Below are 21,233 nucleotides of genomic sequence, written 5' to 3'. Positions count from 1 at the left end.
GAAAATATGCAAACAGTTCGTCTTGCGTTTTTTCACCACGAGCCAATACAGTTGAGCCATAGCCAGATTATCTGTGCAGGTTAGCCTTTTTCTTCATGAGTCTTGTTCCGAAGGCAGTTCTGCAGTGTGGTCACCAGCTGGCACAGCCACAAAATCATAAAATCTGATTTTAAACCTAACCCTAACCTTAACACTGCTAACCCTAACCTTAAATTAAGACCAAAAAGCTTATTTTTGTTTTCATTCATTTCTATATTATAGCCAATTTTGACTTTGCAACTGGCCTATCCAAGGGGAAATCGCTCAGTTCTGCATCCAGGACAACACTCATGACAATAAACGTCAACCTGCATTATTTGTGACCCTTAAAGTAAAATATTATGAATAATAATAATATAAGCCATTTAGCAGATGCTTTTATCCAGAGCAACTTACAGTCATGCATGCATACTGGTGGAGCACATATGGGTGGTCCCGGGAATCGAACCCACTACCCTAGCTATACAAGCAGCATGCTCTACCAACTGAGCTACAGAGGGCCAGAGATAATGACTCACGCTTACACAATTATATATTTCCCACCTGGTTGATATGTGTGTGTGTGTGTGTGTGTGTCTCCTACAGGAAGTCCTATGAGTTTGAGGATCTGCTGCAGTCGTCGTCAGAGAGCAGCAGGGTGGACTGGTACGCTCAGTCACGACTTGGCCTCACACGCACTTTATCAGAGGAGAACGTCTACGAGGATATCCTAGGTAACACACTCTGGTCTTAAATATATGTTTGTATAACATGGGCTTGATGGCTCAGTTGGTTGGAGTTGTTGGTTGGTTTGCAACACCATAGCTGTGGGTTTCCTGCATGGACCACATATGCTGGTATTCCTATATGTTCCTAACACTGTAGAACAGTCGAAGCCCTCTCTGTAAGGGTTGACTTGGGCCATGGGCCCCTCTGCTCAAAGAGTTCAGAGAAAAGTCAGTTCGAGGTCATGTTCAGTAGGGTACACCGTAGCAAAACGCTTTGCAGTGAAAAACAAAAAAGCTGTGTTTTTATTGGACATGTTTAGGTAGTACCTCCCCATTTCACTCTGTACCAAAATGTTTTCTACCTACTGAACACGACCCAGGTGTAACTAAGGTTGTTTTCTTTGGTGCATGTTCTTTCTGTGTTTCTGTAGCCTTTTAATTTAGAAGAGGCACGCTGCTTCAGAATTGTTATTAGTAATGGCAGCTGCTCTTACCTACGTTCCTGCGTTATTGTTTTCTCTGTTATACTAACCCCACCTTCTGCCTTTTCCATGTTTTGTGAGGTCTTAGGTGAGCTGGTCTGCTGTGTGATTGTCTCTGAGGCTGCTGTGGGGGGCATATTTGCGTGACTTAGTCCCCCCGGGCATTTTTAGCAACATTATCCATATTTCTATGGTTTTCATCACTCACACTGTTGTGTTATGAGGATTGCTTGTTACATGTAAGGTATATTCAGGTCAGTGCTGTAGGGCTTAACCATAACAATCAAATGGTGTTTTTAATTGCATTTAGATGATGCCTATACTTAGTCTGTTGTTTCTTACAGTGTCACAGTGTAGTACTTAGAGTGAATTCTCCGACATGGTCCACCGAACCCCCAGCTGCCCATGGGTTAGGTAACTCATAAGTGCCAACTGGAGAAAGAGCTAGAGTTGGAGCTACAGAGAGAGAGCGAGACAAAGGCGGGACAGTGCATTACGATAACTGGGCTAGGTCTGAGTGTATTCTCATAGGGCTGTCTATAGTCTACACCATACATACTCTTAACAACTCTACACAACTCCAGTGTGCTGTTACAGATAAAGAGAGCAATAACTCTCACTAAGTTAAATCTCAGTAGCACAGACTTTGAGTAGTATAGTCAGTCAGTTATATTAGTCACTTGAAACAGCCATTGATCTAGCTGATTCCTTGAGGAGAGGATTGGAGTGGAGGAGGAGGAGGAGGAGGAGGAGGAGGAGGAGGAGGAGGAGGAGGAGGAGGAGGAAAGGAGAGGAGAGGAGAGGAGAGGAGAGGAGAGGAGAGGACAGGACAGGAGAGGAGAGGAGAGGAGCTGGCTGTCGCGGTCCCTGTCTGATGTCCCCCTCCAACAGGTCCATCTGGTGGATGAATTGACAGGGGAGAAGAGATGAGCCCCGGCTCTGGGAAATGGGCCTCTCTGTCCCTGCCTTAATCTTATCTGCACACACAGCCATGTTTAGAGTTACTGGAAGGATCAGTCACATACTGATGCAGTTTATCTTGGTGAAATATTAGCTTGGTTGCAAGCAAGCTCTGCTGCTGGCAGGTCTGTACATACGCAAATCTGGAGCAAACAACCAAAACATACCATCAATGAATTAGAGCACTCATTTGAGAAGATTGCCGTCAAATGAATAACGTTGGACATTAGAACCGTGGTTCGGTAGGATCACAGTGTGTCGCTAAGTGTAGAATGGAGGTGACAGTTGCTGTGTGTTAATGGGATGCTTTCTGTTCTGATTCCTCTATAGACCCTCCATCAAAGGAGAACCCTTACGAAGATATAGAGTTGGAGAGAAGTTGCCTTGGAAACAAGTGCTCTTTACCCATCTCCTCCCCGTCATGCCCAGTCCCCGACACACCAACCAAGGTACAGAAGACGATACACTAGAATGAATTCTCCTTGCTAGTAATGCGCATTCTGCGTATAGTGAATGTGGTTACAGCATAGTGATCAACCTCTTATAGTGATTAGATTGTGAACTAATCTTCAAAGGCAATAAAGGCCCACTATACAATTTCAAGAGAAGTGAACAAACATACATATTGATACACGTCTCCTCCCCCTCCCCCTATATCTCCTGCTCTATCTCCCACCAGCTCTCCTCAAAGCCAGTTTTCTTCAGGCAGAACTCAGAACGTCGCAGCTTCAAGCTCCTGGACCCGCGCAAGGCCAACCGGGACACCGGCATTTCCTCACCCTCCCGCATCAGCCCCCCCTCCACCCCCAGTAGCCCTGACGACACCCCAAACCTCTCAGGAGACCCTTACAACCGCAGGCGCAGGAAGATCCCCAGGGTAAAGGAGGGGGATACTAGTCTACTGAAACTTCCCCCCATTCCCATTGATTTCCAGGCAGTCTACTACTCTCATATGTCCCAATCTAGTGCAGAAGGACAGAGACAGTTAAAATGATGTGGTTAGACAGGAGACAGACAGTTAAGAAGATTTATTTTGATAATATATTTCCTCTAGAGAGAATGTCTCCCAAAAGCTCTGAATAGCATTATGTGGTTCCTGCCAGTCTGGCTGCCAGTCTGCTAATGCCTCTGCCAACAATACCTCCATAATTGCCTTTTTTGGCATGGTAATGACAAATGAGTTGGCTAATAAAGCAGAACTAGCCTGGCACCCAGTTCCAGGTTAATTATGTAGTGAGTGGGTGGTTCTGAGAAGCTAAGGTTGCTGACTGTTGTTGTCCTGCATCTCCTCAATACAGATGGTGCTGAAGATCAACAGCATCTTTGAAGCAAGGAGAGGGAAGAAACGCATGAAGAGGGTGTCTCAGTCTACTGAGTCCAACTCAGGGAGAGGTGAGGCTGGGAGAGACCTTCCAGGAACATCAAGGGGGGCCTCAAGTTAACAAGAGCTGTATCTCACTCTTTTTTGTCTTTGATGCAGTGACAGATGAGAACAGTGAGTCGGAGAGTGACACAGAGGAGAAATTGAAAGGTGAGGAGATCTCAAATATCTGTGTGTGTGTTTTTGGTTTTACTATCCTTGTGGGGAACAGAAGTCCTCACAAGGATATTAAAACAAGGAACATTTAGACATGTGGGGACATTTCGCCGGTCCCCACAAAGAAAGTTACTATTTTAGGCTTAGGGGTTAGGTTTAAGGTTAAGGTTAGGAGTTAGAGTTATGGGTTTGGGGTTAAGGTTAAGGTTAGGTTAATGGTTAGGGTTAGGGGTTAGGGAAAATAGGATTTTAAATGTGAATCAATTGTTTGGTCCTCACAAGGATAGTAAAACAAACGTGTATAGGACTCTCTCCTTTGTAGAGGGGACATTATTGTCTGGAGGATGTCCTTCCTTTGGTTAAAGTGTATGTTGTTGTTTCAGTTCACAGCCAGCGTCTGTCGTCAGTGCAGTCCATGTTGAGGCAGACGGGGCGGTACCGGACACTGGAGAGGGACCTGATGGACCTACAGGAAAGGAAGCTGTTTGAGTACTTCATAGTGGTGGCCCTCCATAAGACCCAGGCTGGAGCTCCTTACCTACCAGAGGTCACTCAGCAGTTCCCCCTGAAGGTAGGCAGAGCTGACACTTAGTCCTCCACCAACTGGATATGCATTGGCCATATAATCAGTGAAAAAATGATGTATAAAACACAAGTAAGTGTCTGGTGTTTTTGTATGTGACCTACCAGACCAGAATGTGTCTTTGTGAGTTTTACACATGCATCCCTGTAGTTGTGTTAAATTGTGTGTGCTCTCTGTCTAGAGTTTGTGTGTGAGATAATATCAGATGTGGTACTGCAGCTGACCTGTTATTCTCCCTGTGTCAGCTGGAGAGAAGCTTCAAGTTCATGCGGGAAACAGAGGACCAACTGAAGGTCATCCCCCAGTTCTGTTTCCCTGACGCTAGGGACTGGGCCCCCGTTGACAACTTCCCCAGGTCAGACACAAACACACACGAACTCAACCCATAAATAAGGTCTTGACAAATTATGAATGGTAGGCTAGTGACCTGCTAATCGTGTGTTTTAGCCCCTTGCTCCTCGTATTAGGAGAGCACCAGTCACTTCTTCTTTACCCAATAGCACCTAGACCCAGGTCAATCACTGCTTTGTTCCCAGAAGTGACATTGTGTTTTTGAGGGGAGACAGATAATAAAACTCCTCTAGTATATACTTGAATGGTATAGGTCCTACAGGGGCCATTGGAATGTTAGCACAAGCAGACAGGCTGCAACCCAAATGGGATCCTATTCCCTGTACACTGAGTATTCAAAACATTAAGTACACCTGCTCTTTCCATGACATAGACTGACCAGGTGAATCCAGGTTAACGCTATGATCCCTTATTGATGTTACCTGTTAAATCCACTTCAATCAGTGTATATATGAAGGGGAGGAGACAGTTTAAGGAAGGATTTTTAAGCCTTGAGACAATTGACACGTGGATTGTGTGTGTGTGTGGCATTCAGAGTGTGAAGGAGCAAGACAAAAGATTTAAGATCTGCCTTTGAACAGGGTATGGTAGTAGGTGCCAGGCGCATTGGTTTGAGTGGGTCACCACCCAAAGGACATCCAGCAAACTTGACACAACTGTGGGAAGCATTATAGTCAACATGGGCCAGCATCCCTGTGGAATGTTTTCAACACCTTGTAAAGTCCATTCCTCGACAAATTGGGGGTCCATGCCCCAACAAATATTTTGACCATAGGGCTCTGGTCAAAGTAGTGCACTATATAGGGAATAGGGTGCCATTTTAGATACAGACAGAGCCCCCTCAAACACACACTTGCAGGGCAAAGACATTGAGCTGGCTGACACACTGCCTGTCAGAGAGCCAGGGTTGGTCAACGCACACCTGTCAGGCAGACTGGAGCTGTCTTTGGAGTTGTCTTTGTGTGGGTGCTGCCCTGAGAGTAGGACTGAAGAACAAATTAGGGCCTTATTGGTTTTAACGACATCAAGCAACGATTGGCAGAATGGCGCCGGAGGAGAAGGCTGCCATTTTACGGGCTCCTAACCAATTGTGCTATTTTGTGTGTTGTTTTTTGCTTCGTTTGTAACTTATTTTGTACATAATGTTTCTGCCACAGTCTCTTATGACGAAAAAGAGCTTCTGGATATCAGAACATCCATTACTCACCTCGAACTGGAGTTGAGTCGGACGCAAAAGATTTAACGCTGATACCGGACCAGGTATCCCCGTCATTCGCTTGAAGAAGAGACGCCGATACAGGGGACGCAGGTCCGGGTGCCTTGTGAGAATTCATCCGCGAGTGGGTAACCCGCCTCTACCATCCGTCTTATTGGCCAACGTGCAATCATTGGAGAATAAATTGGATGAGCTCCGTTCAAGACTATCCTACCAACAGGACATTAAATACTTTAATATATTATGTTTCACCGAGTTGTGGCTGACCGACGACGTAGATAATATACAGTTGGCTGGGTTTTCCGTGCATCGGCAAGACAGAACTGCCTCTGGTAAGACAAGGGGTGGCGGTCTGTGTCTATTTTTCAATAACAGCTGGGGCACGAAATCTAATATTAAGGAAGTCTCAAGGTTTTGCTCGCGTGAGGTAGAGTACATCATGATGAGCTGTAGACCAGACATAGATGCATACAAAGCTCTCCATCCCCCTCTATTTGGCAAATCTGACCATAATTCTATCCTCCTGATTCCTGCTTTGAACCCAACTACACCGCCTCAGACGCTCGTCGGATGTGGCAGGGCCTGCATACTATTACGAACTACTAAGGGAAGCTCAGCCGCGAGCTGCCCTGTGACACGAGCCTACCAGACGAGCTAAATTACTTCTATGCGCTCTTCGAGGCAAGCAACACTGAAGCATGTATGAGGGCACCAGCTGTTCTGGACAACTGTGGGATCACGCTCTCCGTAGCCGATCTGAGTAAGACCTTTAAACAGGTCAACATTCACAAGGCTGCAGGGCCAGATGGATTACCAGGACGTGTACTCCGAGCATGCGCTGATCAACTGGCAAGTGTCTTCACTGACATTTTCAACCTGTCCCTGACCGAGTGTGTAATACCAACATGTTTCAAAGAGACCACCATAGTCCCTGTGTCCAAGAACACCAACGTAATCTGCCTAAATGGATACCAATCCGTAGCACTCACATCTGTAGCCATGAAGAGCTTTGAAAGGCTTGTCATGGCTCACATTAACACCATCATCCCAGAAACCTTAGACCCACCCCAATTTGCATACCACCCCAACTGATTGTCAGATGATGTAATCTCTATTCCACTCCACACTTCCCTTTCCCACCTGGACAAAAGGAGTACCTACGTGAGAATACTGTTCATTGACTACAGCTTAGCGTTCAACACCATAGTGCCCTCAAAGCTCATCACTAAGCTCAGGACCCTGAGACTAAACACCTCCCACTGCAACTGGATCCTGTACTTCCTGACTGGTCACCCCCAGGTGGTAAGGGTAGGCAACAACATATCTGCCACGGTGATCCTCAACACAGGGGCCTCTCAGGGGTGCGCGCTTAGTCCCCTCATGTACTTCCTTTTCACCCATGACTGTGTGGTCAAGCACAACTCTAACACCATCATTAAAGTTTGCCGACGACACAACGATGGTAGGCCTGATCATCGACAACGATGAGACATTCTTTTTTTCTTTTTTTACCCCCTTTTTCTCCCCAATTTCGTGGTATCCAATTGTTAGTAGTTACTGTCTTGTCTCATCACTACAACTCCCGTATGGGCTCGGGAGAGATGAAGGTCGAGAGCCATGCTTCCTCCGAAACACAACCCAACCAAGCCGCACTGCTTCTTAACACAGCGCGCATCCAACCCGGAAGCCAGCCGCACCAATGTGTCGGTGGAAACACCGTACACCTAGCGACCTGTTCAGCGTGCACTGCGCCCGGCCCGCCACAGGAGTCGCTAGTGCACGATTAGACAAGGATATCCCTACCGGCCAAACCCTCCCTAACCCGGACGACGCTAGGCCAATTGTGCGTCGCCCCATGGACCTCCCGGTCACAGCCGGCTGCGACAGAGCCTGTGCTCGAAACCAGAGTCTCTGGTGGCACAGCTAGCACTGCGATGCAGTGCCTTAGACCACCCGATGAGACATTCTATAGGGAGGAAGTCAGAGACCTGGCAGTGTGATGCCAGGAAAACAACCTCTCCCTCAACATGATCAAGACAAAGGGAAAGGAGGGCCGAGCATGCCCCCATTCTCATCAACGGGTCTGTAGGGGAGCAGGTTGAGAGATTCAAGTTCCTTGGTGTCCACATCACCAACAAACTGTTATGGTTCAAACACACCAATACAGTTGTGAAGAGGGCACGACAAAGCCTGTTCCTCCTCCAGAGACTGAAAAGATTTAGAATGAGTCCTCAGAAACTGCACCATTGAGAGAATAGTGACTGGTTGCATCACCGCCTTTTATGGCAACTGATCAGCCTTTGACTGCAAGGCGCTACAGAGGGTAGTGCGTACGGCCCAGTACATCACTGGGGCCAAGCTTCCTGCCATCCAGGACCTCTATACCAGGCGGTGTCAGGCCAAAAACTCCAGCCACCCTGGTCATAGACTGTTCTCTCTGCTACCGCACGCAAGCGGTACCTCCAAGTCTAGGTCCAAGTCTAGCGCTCTTAACAGCGTCTACCCCCAAGCCATAAGACTGCTGAACAGCTTATCAAATGTCTACCCAGACTATTTGCATTAAACCCCCCCTTTTTTTACACTGCTGCTACTCTCTGTTATTATCTATGCATAGTTACTTTACCCCGATCTACATGTACATATTAACTCAAGTACCTTGACTAACCTGTACCCCCGCACATTGACCCAGTACATTGATTCTACACCTATTTTATCTACACCTGTTGTATGTGACAAATACAATTTGATTTGGTTTGATTTTAACAGGGTGGTTGGATTTTTCCTCAAAGCAAGGTCAATGAGCTGGCTATGCAGCCAACTGTTTTAGATATTCAAAAACTCAACGTCTAGTTGATGAATAAGATCACCTTAAAAGAGGTGTGCTGTAACTGACTCAACACACACAGTCAGTGACCTAAATCAGAAAAAGCAAGGAGTACATTTTTCAAAGTTGGCTGGTTGAGGTTGTTTTTTGAAATACAACCCTGACAGTGGTTTGAGTGCTCTATTCTCAACACACAACTCACTCCATTTCTTAGCAGTTTTATCGTTCCAATATATGATTAGTTTCCAACCTGTGTGAATTATGTTATTTTCCAGTGAAACGTTCTCCTTCGTCCTGACCGGTGAGGACGGGAGCAGACGGTTTGGATACTGTCGTCGTTTACTGGTAGGCAACTAAAAATGGCTACTTTTTGAATTTCCACCTTATCCACTTCCATGTGTAGGCCTGTCACCTACCTGAGTGATGATAGTGATTGGAAACACAGTGTTACTCTATTTATCTAAATCAGTTCTTGACATTTTCTACTGCTTGAGCTCCTGTTCCTCTTTTAGAATATTTGCTCAAAAGTATTGTGGAGCTCCTGCACCTAAATAGAAATACTACCGGTACCCAAAATGAGTACCATCACCTACAGTATTTCAGTCCAGGTAAAGCACTGATATAAGTTCAAGATGGAGAGCCTTATTTACACAGGTCTAATCCAAGTATTGTCTGGGTACTGTCTTCTGATGTGCTGTTTGTTCTGACCCTGTCTAACTATCCACAGCCCACTGGGAAAAGCCGGAGGCTGCCAGAGGTCTACTGCATCGTCAGTCGGCTGGGCTGTTTCGACCTCTTCTCCAAGGTACAGTATACTATGTGAACACAGCAAATTGGCCAATTTTACATAGTGTTGATTTTCCAATGTAACATTTATAGTGTTGATTCAAGAGTTAAATGAACTCTGTAATGTTAAATTAACATTCATTGGTTTAACATTCATTGGTGTTAATAAACAGAGTTGAACCAAAACCAAAACCAGGTCCATCATTATCATATTTCCCAGCATGCTCTATTGCAGGTAGATTCTTTTTTTTTTAAAGAAGATTTTCTATGTTTTTGCATGTACATTGGACTTATTTGCCCCCGTAACTGAAATGTTGTTCCAGTTTAGATGCTTTAGGTAGTCTTTTATCTTAGTCTTCCCAAACCTGGCAGTCATTCTGAATGCAGGTTGAGTTCAGAAAGAAGTTCTGGCTGGATACCAATAGGAATTACACTTTACTTTACAATCCAGCAATAAGGCCACTGTATTAGGGTATAACTAGGCCTTATGAAATACGTATTGTATTGTCTTAAATAATTATATTTTAATTATAACATATTTGCTTAGGATCTCACTTGGTGAAGGCCACAGGACTGAAAATGAATGAATGCAACAATCATGTCTCTGCCACTAACAAATACAGTCAGTCATGGGTGGTAACTCAATTCACTCGAAAGGCACACTGGGAAATGTGCAAATAAGGCTTTACACTAAGCAGTGTGTTCATTTAACACTGAAAAGTGTGGACCTGTATTGACCCTGGAACAGTGTTACATTTAACACAGCGTTGATTTAACACTGGAGAATTTGCTGTGTATAGATCTATACACCTAGGTCAAAGAGAGACAGTTTTTCCTGGTCAGGTCACATGGTCAGGCCAAACTCCTGGAAAGATCTCAATTGCATACTCATCGCATCCTCTCTCTGTGCCTCCTTCTCAAAACCCATTGAAGGAGATGGACCTCTGGCTTTCTCCTCCAATGGGTTTTGAGAAAGAAGTGAGGAGACAGGACGCGAGGAGTATGCAATTGAGATTCTCCCCCAGCCTTCAGTATAGCCACCCACAGCCTCCCACAGGGAGAGGGACTGGAGCCAACATAAAGGACCCCACAGGGAGGGACCACCCTATGCATCCACAGAGCCCCACCCTCCCTCTCCCTGGTTGCCACTTTCCCACCACGGCTTGTTGGGCTGCTGCCCTGGCCCCAGTACACAGAGACACATATGAACCCCAGCTGAAGTAGTTACCGCAGTGGAATAGTGGGTTAGGCTCCCCTGTAATGAGCTACTGATTCATCTGTGTGAACGTGCATGTGCAAACATCTGTGGATGTAGGGGAGCGTGTGAGTGTATAGTGTATACAGTATGTATTCAGAATGCTTAGTTTACTTTGTAATGTATTCTATTCCATATTGAATGATATATATGTTGTGTCTGACTCCACAGATCCTGGATGAGGTGGAGAAGAGGAGGGCCATCTCTCCAGCCCTTGTGCAGCCCTTCATGAGGGGCATCATGGAGGCTCCATTCCCAGCCCCGGGAAGAACCATCACTGTCAAGAACTTCCTGCCTGGCTCAGGCACTGAGGTGAGGGGGAATAGCTGTGCACAGCAGGGTTGGGGGGCTAGAGCACAGACCTCAACTGGCCATGTCACTTTACTGTATTCAAAACATAATTGACTTGAGGTCTTATTTATCTAGGTAGTATGTCACTTTGTCTATGTATGTGTATTTGGTGCTTAACCCTGTGTGTGTTTCTGAATCCTGTCTAGATGTGTATAGGGTATTTATATAGATCTCTCTCTTGTTCTCCATCCCTCTCTCCCTCCTTTTCCCCTCTCCCTCTTTCTGTCTCTCTCTCTTTCCTTCTGTCTCTTGCAGGTGATAGAGCTGTGTCGTCCGTCTGACTCTCGTCTGGAACATGTAGATTTTGAGTGTCTGTTCTCCTCTCTGTCGCTGCGTCTGCTCCTCAGAGTCTTTGCCTCTCTGCTTCTGGAGCGCAGGGTCCTCTTCACCGCTGACAAACTCAGGTGGGACACTGTCCAAAAAGACCCCCCCCTCTCCTAGACTCTTACAATAGCCCCTATATAAGGAGGAGATATTACCGTATACAGTAGCTTACACCTATCCAGTTCATTCAAATGTTTAAAAGACTGAAACTTCTGGGGGCTATTGGGACAGGGACAGAAACCAGGGGCTTGGGGGTTTATGCCAGGGCTATTGATCAGTCAACCTTCTCTAGCTACTCCTCTACTGACTTGGGACCTGTGAGGTGGGATCAGGTGAGAGGCAGCGGACAGTGAAAAGGATATGACAGACACACACAAGACCGACGGACGGTCAGACACACGAGACAGATGACTCCTGGACGAGAGAAAGAGAGACAGTGTGTTAAGGAAGGAATGCTGTTGTGTTATACAGTCGTCTAGGGAACAATAATTTATCTCTGGAAATATGTCATGGAAGCCAGAGACAGGGTTAGTGTAGGAGGTTAAGCTGTAAGACTGGTGTTTGTGCAACCAATTGACACACTAGCATCCACTAATCACCTGCTATTGATGGGCGCCGCGAGATAAACCCTTGAATTGCTACGCTGGTCTTTCTTGACATGCTAAATACTGTAGGCTTTCTTGGATATACAGTACATTGCTCTGTGTAGTGTGCTACTTCATTGCTTTTTAAAAGCCCACCTGAAATGCCTGTGAATCCACAATAGATTGTGTGTCGTTCCACTGTGACATTTTTCTACTGTTGCATTGAAACGAGTGGAAACCTGGCCTCGCAATCACTGATTGTTTTTGAATGAATTAAATGAAAACAGACACACATATTGCAGTCATTAAGTTAACAGTGTGGTGTTAGTTCATTCGCTCCCGCAGTATATATTTTATAGTGTTAAATCCCACTCCCTTAAAAAAAAAACTTTACAATTCCTCATACATTAAAGCCACGCTTAAAAATGCAATGTTCAGTTTTATGTTCCAAAATAAGTATTAGGTAATCACATTTGAATCTGCTAACACCATCTTGTGGTAGAAACGGGAACTACATTGAAGACATGCTGCGGTTATATCATTTGACTAGATTTTAGTAGTTGACACCCTGTTCTCTCTCTCTTTCCAAATATACATCTCCCATCTCTCTCTCAATTCAACAACTGCTATATACGCATGAATGGGTGGTTGCCACTGTTGCCAAAGCAATATATATGAGTATTACAAATGAGCAATGTGCTTGATCAACAATAGTCATCTCTCTGCCTCGCTCTCCTGCTCTCTCTCTCCCCTCTCTGCAGTACTCTGTCTCAGTGCTGCCATGCGGTGGTTGCTCTACTTTACCCTTTCACCTGGCAACACACCTACATCCCCGTGCTGCCCCCTGCCATGCTGGACATAGTGTGTACCCCCACACCCTTCATTGTGGGTCTGCTATCCAGCTCCCTGCCCAGTCTCAAAGAGCTGCCCATAGAGGAGGTGAGACCAGACTCCCGAGCCCAGCTGACTGTGTGTGTGTGTGTGTGTGAGGGGTGTGTGTGTGTGTGTGTGTGTGTGTGTGTGGGGTGTGTGTGAGGGGTGTGTGTGTGTGTGTGTGTGTGTGTGTGAGGGGTGTGTGTGTGTGTGTGTGTGTGTGTGTGTGTGTGAGGGGTGTGTGTGTGTGTGTGTGTGTGTGTGTGTGTGTGAGTGAGGGGTGTGTGTGTGTGTGTGTGTGTGTGTGTGTGTGTGTGTGTGTGTGTGTGTGTGTACCCCTGACCTCAACTCTTTCCTCCATTAAACAATGGTCTCTACTGAGGCTGAGGCTGCCAAACTGACAGGAAATGACATCACCCTGCCCTTTGCTCTCTCCTTAGGTCCTGGTGGTTGACCTCGGCAACAGCCGCTTCCTCAGACAGGTATAAACCTCTAACAACAGTACCTATAGCAACAGACCAACAACATACTGTATATCTCTTAAACAGTTGTCCACAGCTATATATGTAGCAACGCCTCTATGCTCATGGGACACGGTCATCCTTTCATCTCACACCTCGGTCTTTCCTATCCAGCTGGATGACGAGGACTCCATTCTGCCTCATAAGCTGCAGGCTGCTCTGGAACATGTTCTGGACAAGAGGAAGGAACTGGCCAGTGAGATGCCCACCGGTGAGTCAGTGCTACTATATTAACACGTCTCGCAGAAGGGTCTTGTTGTGACCGATACAGCCTTGATGAAGGTCTATGTGACAACCAATATTTTTACGCAAGCATATGACCTCCGTGTTGAAAGGCTCTCTTACTCTCTCTCTCCTCTCTCTCTCTCTCCCCTTCCCTCCCTCCCCAGACTCAAGCTCCCTCAGTACCGTGGTGTCGGAGGCCTTTGTATGTTTCTTCGTAGAAATGGTGGGCCACTACCCTCTCTTCATGGGCGGGGGGGATCGAGAGGATGAGTCTGGAGCCCCCTCCTCCCCCACGCCGTCCTACTTTCAGCGCGAGGCCTTTCGCAAGGCTGTCACCTCAAAGAGTCTGAAAAGGTTCCTGGAGGTCTTCATGGAGACCCAGATGTTCGCTGGGTTCGTCGCAGAGAGAGAGCAGCGCAGGCAGGGTCTAAGAGGTACGGAGAGAGGGGTACAGCCAGGCAGGGTCTAAGAGGTACGGAGAGAGGGGGGGTACAGCCAGGCAGGGTCTAAGAGGTACGGAGAGAGGGGGTACAGCCAGGCAGGGTCTAAGAGGTACGGAGAGAGGGGGGGTACAGCCAGGCAGGGTCTAAGAGGTACGGAGAGGGGGGGGGGGGGGGGGGGGGGGGGGGTTACAGCCAGGCAGGGTCTAAGAGGTACGGAGAGAGGGGGGGGGTACAGCCAGGCAGGGTCTAAGAGGTACGGAGAGAGGGGGGGGGGTACAGCCAGGCAGGGTCTAAGAGGTACGGAGAGAGGGGGTACAGCCAGGCAGGGTCTAAGAGGTACGGAGAGGGGGGGGGGGGGGGGGGGGGTACAGCCAGGCAGGGTCTAAGAGGTACGGAGGGGGGGGGTACAGCCAGGCAGGGTCTAAGAGGTACGGAGGGGGGGGGGGTACAGCCAGGCAGGGTCTAAGAGGTACGGAGGGGGGGGGTACAGCCAGGCAGGGTCTAAGAGGTACGGAGAGAGGGGGTACAGCCAGGCAGGGTCTAAGAGGTACGGAGAGGGGGGGGGGGGGGGGGGGGGCAGGGTCTAAGAGGTACGGAGGGGGGGGGGGTACAGCCAGGCAGGGTCTAAGAGGTACGGAGGGGGGGGGGTACAGCCAGGCAGGGTCTAAGAGGTACGGAGAGAGGGGGTACAGCCAGGCAGGGTCTAAGAGGTACGGAGAGAGGGGGTTACAGCCAGGCAGGGTCTAAGAGGTACGGAGAGAGGGGGGGTACAGCCAGGCAGGGTCTAAGAGGTACGGAGAGAGGTGGTTACAGCCAGGCAGGGTCTAAGAGGTACGGAGAGAGGGGGTTACAGCCAGGCAGGGTCTAAGAGGTACGGAGAGAGGTGGGTACAGCCAGGCAGGGTCTAAGAGGTACGGAGAGAGGGGGTTACAGCCAGGCAGGGTCTAAGAGGTACGGAGAGAGGGGGGGTACAGCCAGGCAGGGTCTAAGAGGTACGGAGAGAGGGGGGGTACAGCCAGGCAGGGTCTAAGAGGTACGGAGAGAGGGGGTACAGCCAGGCAGGGTCTAAGAGGTACGGAGAGAGGGGGGGTACAGCCAGGCAGGGTCTAAGAGGTACGGAGAGAGGGGGTTACAGCCAGGCAGGGTCTAAGAGGTACGGAGAGAGGGGGGGGTACAGCCAGGCAGGGTCTAAGAGGTACGGAGAGAGGGGGTTACAGCCAGGCAGGGTCTAAGAGGTACGGAGAGAGGGGGGTACAGCCAGGCAGGGTCTAAGAGGTACGGAGAGAGGGGGTACAGCCAGGCAGGGTCTAAGAGGTACGGAGAGAGGGGGTACAGCCAGGCAGGGTCTAAGAGGTACGGAGAGAGGGGGGGTACAGCCAGGCAGGGTCTAAGAGGTACGGAGAGAGGGGGGGGGTACAGCCAGGCAGGGTCTAAGAGGTACGGAGAGAGGGGGGGGGGTACAGCCAGGCAGGGTCTAAGAGGTACGGAGAGAGGGGGTACAGCCAGGCAGGGTCTAAGAGGTACGGAGAGGGGGGGGGGGGGGTACAGCCAGGCAGGGTCTAAGAGGTACGGAGGGGGGGGGTACAGCCAGGCAGGGTCTAAGAGGTACGGAGGGGGGGGTACAGCCAGGCAGGGTCTAAGAGGTACGGAGTGGGGGGGGGTACAGCCAGGCAGGGTCTAAGAGGTACGGAGAGAGGGGGTACAGCCAGGCAGGGTCTAAGAGGTACGGAGAGGGGGGGGGGGGGGGGGGGTACAGCCAGGCAGGGTCTAAGAGGTACGGAGGGGGGGGGGTACAGCCAGGCAGGGTCTAAGAGGTACGGAGAGAGGGGGTACAGCCAGGCAGGGTCTAAGAGGTACAGCCAGGCAGGGTCTAAGAGGTACGGAGAGAGGGGGTTACAGCCAGGCAGGGTCTAAGAGGTACGGAGAGAGGGGGGGTACAGCCAGGCAGGGTCTAAGAGGTACGGAGAGAGGTGGTTACAGCCAGGCAGGGTCTAAGAGGTACGGAGAGAGGGGGTTACAGCCAGGCAGGGTCTAAGAGGTACGGAGAGAGGTGGGTACAGCCAGGCAGGGTCTAAGAGGTACGGAGAGAGGGGGTTACAGCCAGGCAGGGTCTAAGAGGTACGGAGAGAGGGGGGGTACAGCCAGGCAGGGTCTAAGAGGTACGGAGAGAGGGGGGGTACAGCCAGGCAGGGTCTAAGAGGTACGGAGAGAGGGGGTACAGCCAGGCAGGGTCTAAGAGGTACGGAGAGAGGGGGGGTACAGCCAGGCAGGGTCTAAGAGGTACGGAGAGAGGGGGTTACAGCCAGGCAGGGTCTAAGAGGTACGGAGAGCCAGGCAGGGTCTAAGAGGTACAGCCAGGCAGGGTCTAAGAGGTACGGAGAGAGGGGGTTACAGCCAGGCAGGGTCTAAGAGGTACGGAGAGAGAGGGGGTACAGCCAGGCAGGGTCTAAGAGGTACGGAGAGAGGGGGTACAGCCAGGCAGGGTCTAAGAGGTACGGAGAGAGGGGGTACAGCCAGGCAGGTTCTAAGAGGTACGGAGAGAGGGGGGGTACAGCCAGGCAGGGTCTAAGAGCTACGGAGAGAGGGGGTACAGCCAGGCAGGGTCTAAGAGGTACGGAGAGAGGGGGTACAGCCAGGCAGGGTCTAAGAGGTACGGAGAGGGGGGGGGGGGGGGGGGGGGGTACAGCCAGGCAGGGTCTAAGAGGTACGGAGAGAGGGGGGGTACAGCCAGGCAGGGTCTAAGAGGTACGGAGAGGGGGGGGGGGTACAGCCAGGCAGTGTCTAAGAGGTACGGAGAGAGGGGTACAGCCAGGCAGGGTCTAAGAGGTACGGAGAAAGGGGGTACAGCCAGGCAGGGTCTAAGAGGTACGGAGAGAGGGGGTACAGCCAGGCAGCGTCTAAGAGGTACGGAGAGAGGGGGGGTACAGCCAGGCAGGGTCTAAGAGGTACGGAGAGGGGGGGGGGTACAGCCAGGCAGTGTCTAAGAGGTACGGAGAGAGGGGTACAGCCAGGCAGGGTCTAAGAGGTACGGAGGGGGGGGGTACAGCCAGGCAGGGTCTAAGAGGTACGGAGAGAGGGGGTACAGCCAGGCAGGGTCTAAGAGGTACGGAGAGGGGGGGGGGGGGGGGTACAGCCAGGCAGGGTCTAAGAGGTACGGAGGGGGGGGGGTACAGCCAGGCAGGGTCTAAGAGGTACGGAGAGAGGGGGTACAGCCAGGCAGGGTCTAAGAGGTACGGAGAGAGGGGGTTACAGCCAGGCAGGGTCTAAGAGGTACGGAGAGAGGGGGGGTACAGCCAGGCAGGGTCTAAGAGGTACGGAGAGAGGGGGTTACAGCCAGGCAGGGTCTAAGAGGTACGGAGAGAGGGGGGGTACAGCCAGGCAGGGTCTAAGAGGTACGGAGAGAGGGGGGGTACAGCCAGGCAGGGTCTAAGAGGTACGGAGAGAGGGGGTACAGCCAGGCAGGGTCTAAGACGTACGGAGAGAGGGGGGGTACAGCCAGGCAGGGTCTAAGAGGTACGGAGAGAGGGGGTTACAGCCAGGCAGGGTCTAAGAGGTACGGAGAGAGGGGGGGGTACAGCCGGGCGGGGTCTAAGAGGTACGGAGAGAGGGGGTTACAGCCAGGCAGGGTCTAAGAGGTACGGAGGGGGGGGGTACAGCCAGGCAGGGTCTAAGAGGTACGGAGAGAGGGGGGGGGGTACAGCCAGGCAGGGTCTAAGAGGTACGGAGAGAGGGGGTACAGCCAGGCAGGGTCTAAGAGGTACGGAGAGGGGGGGGGGGGGGGGGTACAGCCAGGCAGGGTCTAAGAGGTACGGAGGGGGGGGGTACAGCCAGGCAGGGTCTAAGAGGTACGGAGTGGGGGGGGGTACAGCCAGGCAGGGTCTAAGAGGTACGGAGAGAGGGGGTACAGCCAGGCAGGGTCTAAGAGGTACGGAGAGGGGGGGGGGGGGGTACAGCAGCCAGGCAGGGTCTAAGAGGTACGGAGAGGGGGGGGTACAGCCAGGCAGGGTCTAAGAGGTACGGAGAGAGGGGGTACAGCCAGGCAGGGTCTAAGAGGTACGGAGAGAGGGGGTTTCAGCCAGGCAGGGTCTAAGAGGTACGGAGAGAGGGGGGGTACAGCCAGGCAGGGTCTAAGAGGTACGGAGAGAGGTGGTTACAGCCAGGCAGGGTCTAAGAGGTACGGAGAGAGGGGGTTACAGCCAGGCAGGGTCTAAGAGGTACGGAGAGAGGTGGGTACAGCCAGGCAGGGTCTAAGAGGTACGGAGAGAGGGGGTTACAGCCAGGCAGGGTCTAAGAGGTACGGAGAGAGGGGGGGTACAGCCAGGCAGGGTCTAAGAGGTACGGAGAGAGGGGGGGTACAGCCAGGCAGGGTCTAAGAGGTACGGAGAGAGGGGGTACAGCCAGGCAGGGTCTAAGAGGTACGGAGAGAGGGGGGGTACAGCCAGGCAGGGTCTAAGAGGTACGGAGAGAGGGGGTTACAGCCAGGCAGGGTCTAAGAGGTACGGAGAGAGGGGGGGTACAGCCAGGCAGGGTCTAAGAGGTACGGAGAGAGGGGGTTACAGCCAGGCAGGGTCTAAGAGGTACGGAGAGAGAGGGGGTACAGCCAGGCAGGGTCTAAGAGGTACGGAGAGAGGGGGTACAGCCAGGCAGGGTCTAAGAGGTACGGAGAGAGGGGGTACAGCCAGGCAGGGTCTAAGAGGTACGGAGAGAGGGGGGGTACAGCCAGGCAGGGTCTAAGAGGTACGGAGAGAGGGGGTACAGCCAGGCAGGGTCTAAGAGGTACGGAGAGAGGGGGTACAGCCAGGCAGGGTCTAAGAGGTACGGAGAGGGGGGGGGGGGGGGGGGTACAGCCAGGCAGGGTCTAAGAGGTACGGAGAGAGGGGGGGTACAGCCAGGCAGGGTCTAAGAGGTACGGAGAGGGGGGGGGTACAGCCAGGCAGTGTCTAAGAGGTACGGAGAGAGGGGTACAGCCAGGCAGGGTCTAAGAGGTACGGAGAAAGGGGGTACAGCCAGGCAGGGTCTAAGAGGTACGGAGAGAGGGGGTACAGCCAGGCAGCGTCTAAGAGGTACGGAGAGAGGGGGAACAGTACCAGGTTATGGGCACCGCCATAAGATAAGTCTGCTTTTGGAATCTGTAAGTCTGTCTGAAATGCATAATTATATGACAATTTTGCACAATTGTCTAACAGTTGTATGTGTTCTCATTATTCTACTGTTGTTGTTGTTGTGTGTCCAGGTCTGTTTGAGGTGAGGTCACAAGACTACCTGGACTCTCTCCCAGGGAGCGAGCAACGTGGGGTCAACAAGTTCCTCAAGGGTCTAGGTGAGGCCCAAATCCTCTCATGCACCCTATCCACTCTAGTACCTACATAGATCATATCCCAAGTCACTCTGGATAATAGTTTCTGATTCAATTGTCATTGTAAATTGTGATACATTAGTGAAACTACATTCCTCCTCAATGTATGAAAAGGTTGCCAGAACTTGCCTCTCACACCAACGTTTTTTTGATCCGGTTCTGTTGCCTGTTTTCATTTTCAGGAAATAAGATGAAATTCTTGTCCAAGAAATGATGCCTCGGGAAGGAACTCCATGAGAGAGAGAGCATGTTCAAGAGAGGTAGAGGAACAAACCACTTCGCCTAAAGAAGTCTAAGGACCTGAACTCCCTGTGGAATGCATGGAGTATGGGATTCTGTGTGTCCACAAGCTTATGGACACATACTGGGCAAGGACTGAACACTCCCTGGTTTAGGAATCGGACCAAAAAACATTAATATTGTCCTAGCCTGAAGACACAGACCCATTAAGGAACATCTTTCTCCATTGAGGTTACTGAGTGTCTTTTCGTTGCCTCTATTGTGGAGAGCTTACTTTTGTGAAGCGGTCAGTCTTTATAGTGTACATTGATGTACTGTATAGCAAAGCCCATTTCCCTTCCTAGAGTTGGTATATAGAGGGTCCTCCCTCTATGTCACTCAGGAATGACTGACTCCACCCTCGATCCCGAAAGGCACCAATGAGAACCTGAGGATGTTGCTGGGTGGCTTAAGAATAATTCAATTTTGTACAGTAGCTTTTAAACATTCCACATATTTCTTTTGTCTTTAAAAAAAATAGTACAACTTCTTTGTTAACAGGAGGCTTATACGTTAATTTATACTGTATAGTTTCTAGAATAACTTTCTCTTCCTTTTTTTCTCCTTCAAATGAAAGCAAAAAAAATCTCCTGTAGTTTGTGATGGACTTTATGTAGTCTGATCAGACGATCGATTGTAGAGCACTCTAGGTTACTATTGAGGAAATGTACCACTGTGATAGGAGAGTGAACTATGGAATGGACTGGGTGTATGCCAAAAAGAGGAAAAAGAGAGGGGAATGATCCGAAAATCATTCCTGGATGAAGGCAAAAATGAATCGAGTGGGTGAAGTGTGAAATCAGATCTCATGAAAAGAGACATGTTTAAGATGGACTTGATGTTGTAGAAAAATATGTTCAGTATGTACGACCAATCAATATATGTCAATCTAAAACACCACTAGTTTCACCATAAACTTGTATTATTTTTAATTAAGAAATACCCTAAGTTTATTCGATTGTGTTTGATCTTGCAGAGGATGTTATAGACAAACAGCTATCACAATGTTATAAACTGCTTATTCAAATATGTTATGTGTTTTATAGGTCACATAATTGTTTTCATTTTAACAGACATGCAAAAGGTTACTGACTTGATTTCAGATGGAACTGTACAATGCACAACTGAAACCTTACCTGTTAGGTAATTACCTATATTATCCACTGGAGGGCGCTCTATTATCTATTTAATTCAAACATGACAGGCTCCAGTTGTTCCGAGTCCAGTTAACCGTCAGTGCTCAAGGTATTATGCTTTCTGTAAAGATAAATTGCACAATCGATTTTCCACGTTTGCTATAAATAAATAACTAATGATATCGAACGAAAAATCATTATTCTAAACTAAACGAAATATATCAACATATTTTGCCAAAGGTCATTTACACATTGTTTTTAAGTACACAACCTATTTATAGGTAAAGTCCTAGTAATTTGTACTATTTATCCCATTTATTATTCGAATAGTGTCATATAAAAAAAAGCCAATAGGGGTATTTTAATATTTATTTGGGGTTATTTCACAACTTTAGATAATT

At 49.5% G+C, this 21,233-nt stretch overlaps 1 protein-coding gene across 1 annotated transcript in view; it reads left to right on the top strand.

Annotated features, from left to right (window-relative positions):
• Positions 1-21,044, top strand: part of LOC139406508 (DENN domain-containing protein 2A-like) — a 54,478-nt gene extending 33,434 nt beyond the window's left edge. Inside the window, exons 4-20 of the mRNA XM_071149168.1 lie at positions 625-752; positions 2,519-2,637; positions 2,868-3,065; positions 3,487-3,580; positions 3,669-3,719; positions 4,109-4,296; positions 4,554-4,663; positions 8,975-9,044; positions 9,427-9,504; positions 10,912-11,052; positions 11,347-11,495; positions 12,761-12,938; positions 13,313-13,354; positions 13,508-13,604; positions 13,783-14,052; positions 19,295-19,381; positions 19,600-21,044. Of these exons, the coding sequence (XP_071005269.1) occupies positions 625-752; positions 2,519-2,637; positions 2,868-3,065; positions 3,487-3,580; positions 3,669-3,719; positions 4,109-4,296; positions 4,554-4,663; positions 8,975-9,044; positions 9,427-9,504; positions 10,912-11,052; positions 11,347-11,495; positions 12,761-12,938; positions 13,313-13,354; positions 13,508-13,604; positions 13,783-14,052; positions 19,295-19,381; positions 19,600-19,631 (2,032 nt within the window). The 3' untranslated portion in view covers positions 19,632-21,044. The remainder of the gene's footprint in view (positions 1-624; positions 753-2,518; positions 2,638-2,867; positions 3,066-3,486; positions 3,581-3,668; positions 3,720-4,108; positions 4,297-4,553; positions 4,664-8,974; positions 9,045-9,426; positions 9,505-10,911; positions 11,053-11,346; positions 11,496-12,760; positions 12,939-13,312; positions 13,355-13,507; positions 13,605-13,782; positions 14,053-19,294; positions 19,382-19,599) is intronic.
• The last annotated feature ends 189 nt before the right edge of the window (positions 21,045-21,233 follow it).

The sequence above is a fragment of the Oncorhynchus clarkii genome, chromosome 4, assembly GCF_045791955.1.
Source record: "Oncorhynchus clarkii lewisi isolate Uvic-CL-2024 chromosome 4, UVic_Ocla_1.0, whole genome shotgun sequence".
Taxonomy (NCBI): Eukaryota; Metazoa; Chordata; class Actinopteri; order Salmoniformes; family Salmonidae; genus Oncorhynchus; species Oncorhynchus clarkii.
Note: the sequence above shows the minus strand (reverse complement) of the source record. Positions and strands in the feature narration are given on the sequence as shown.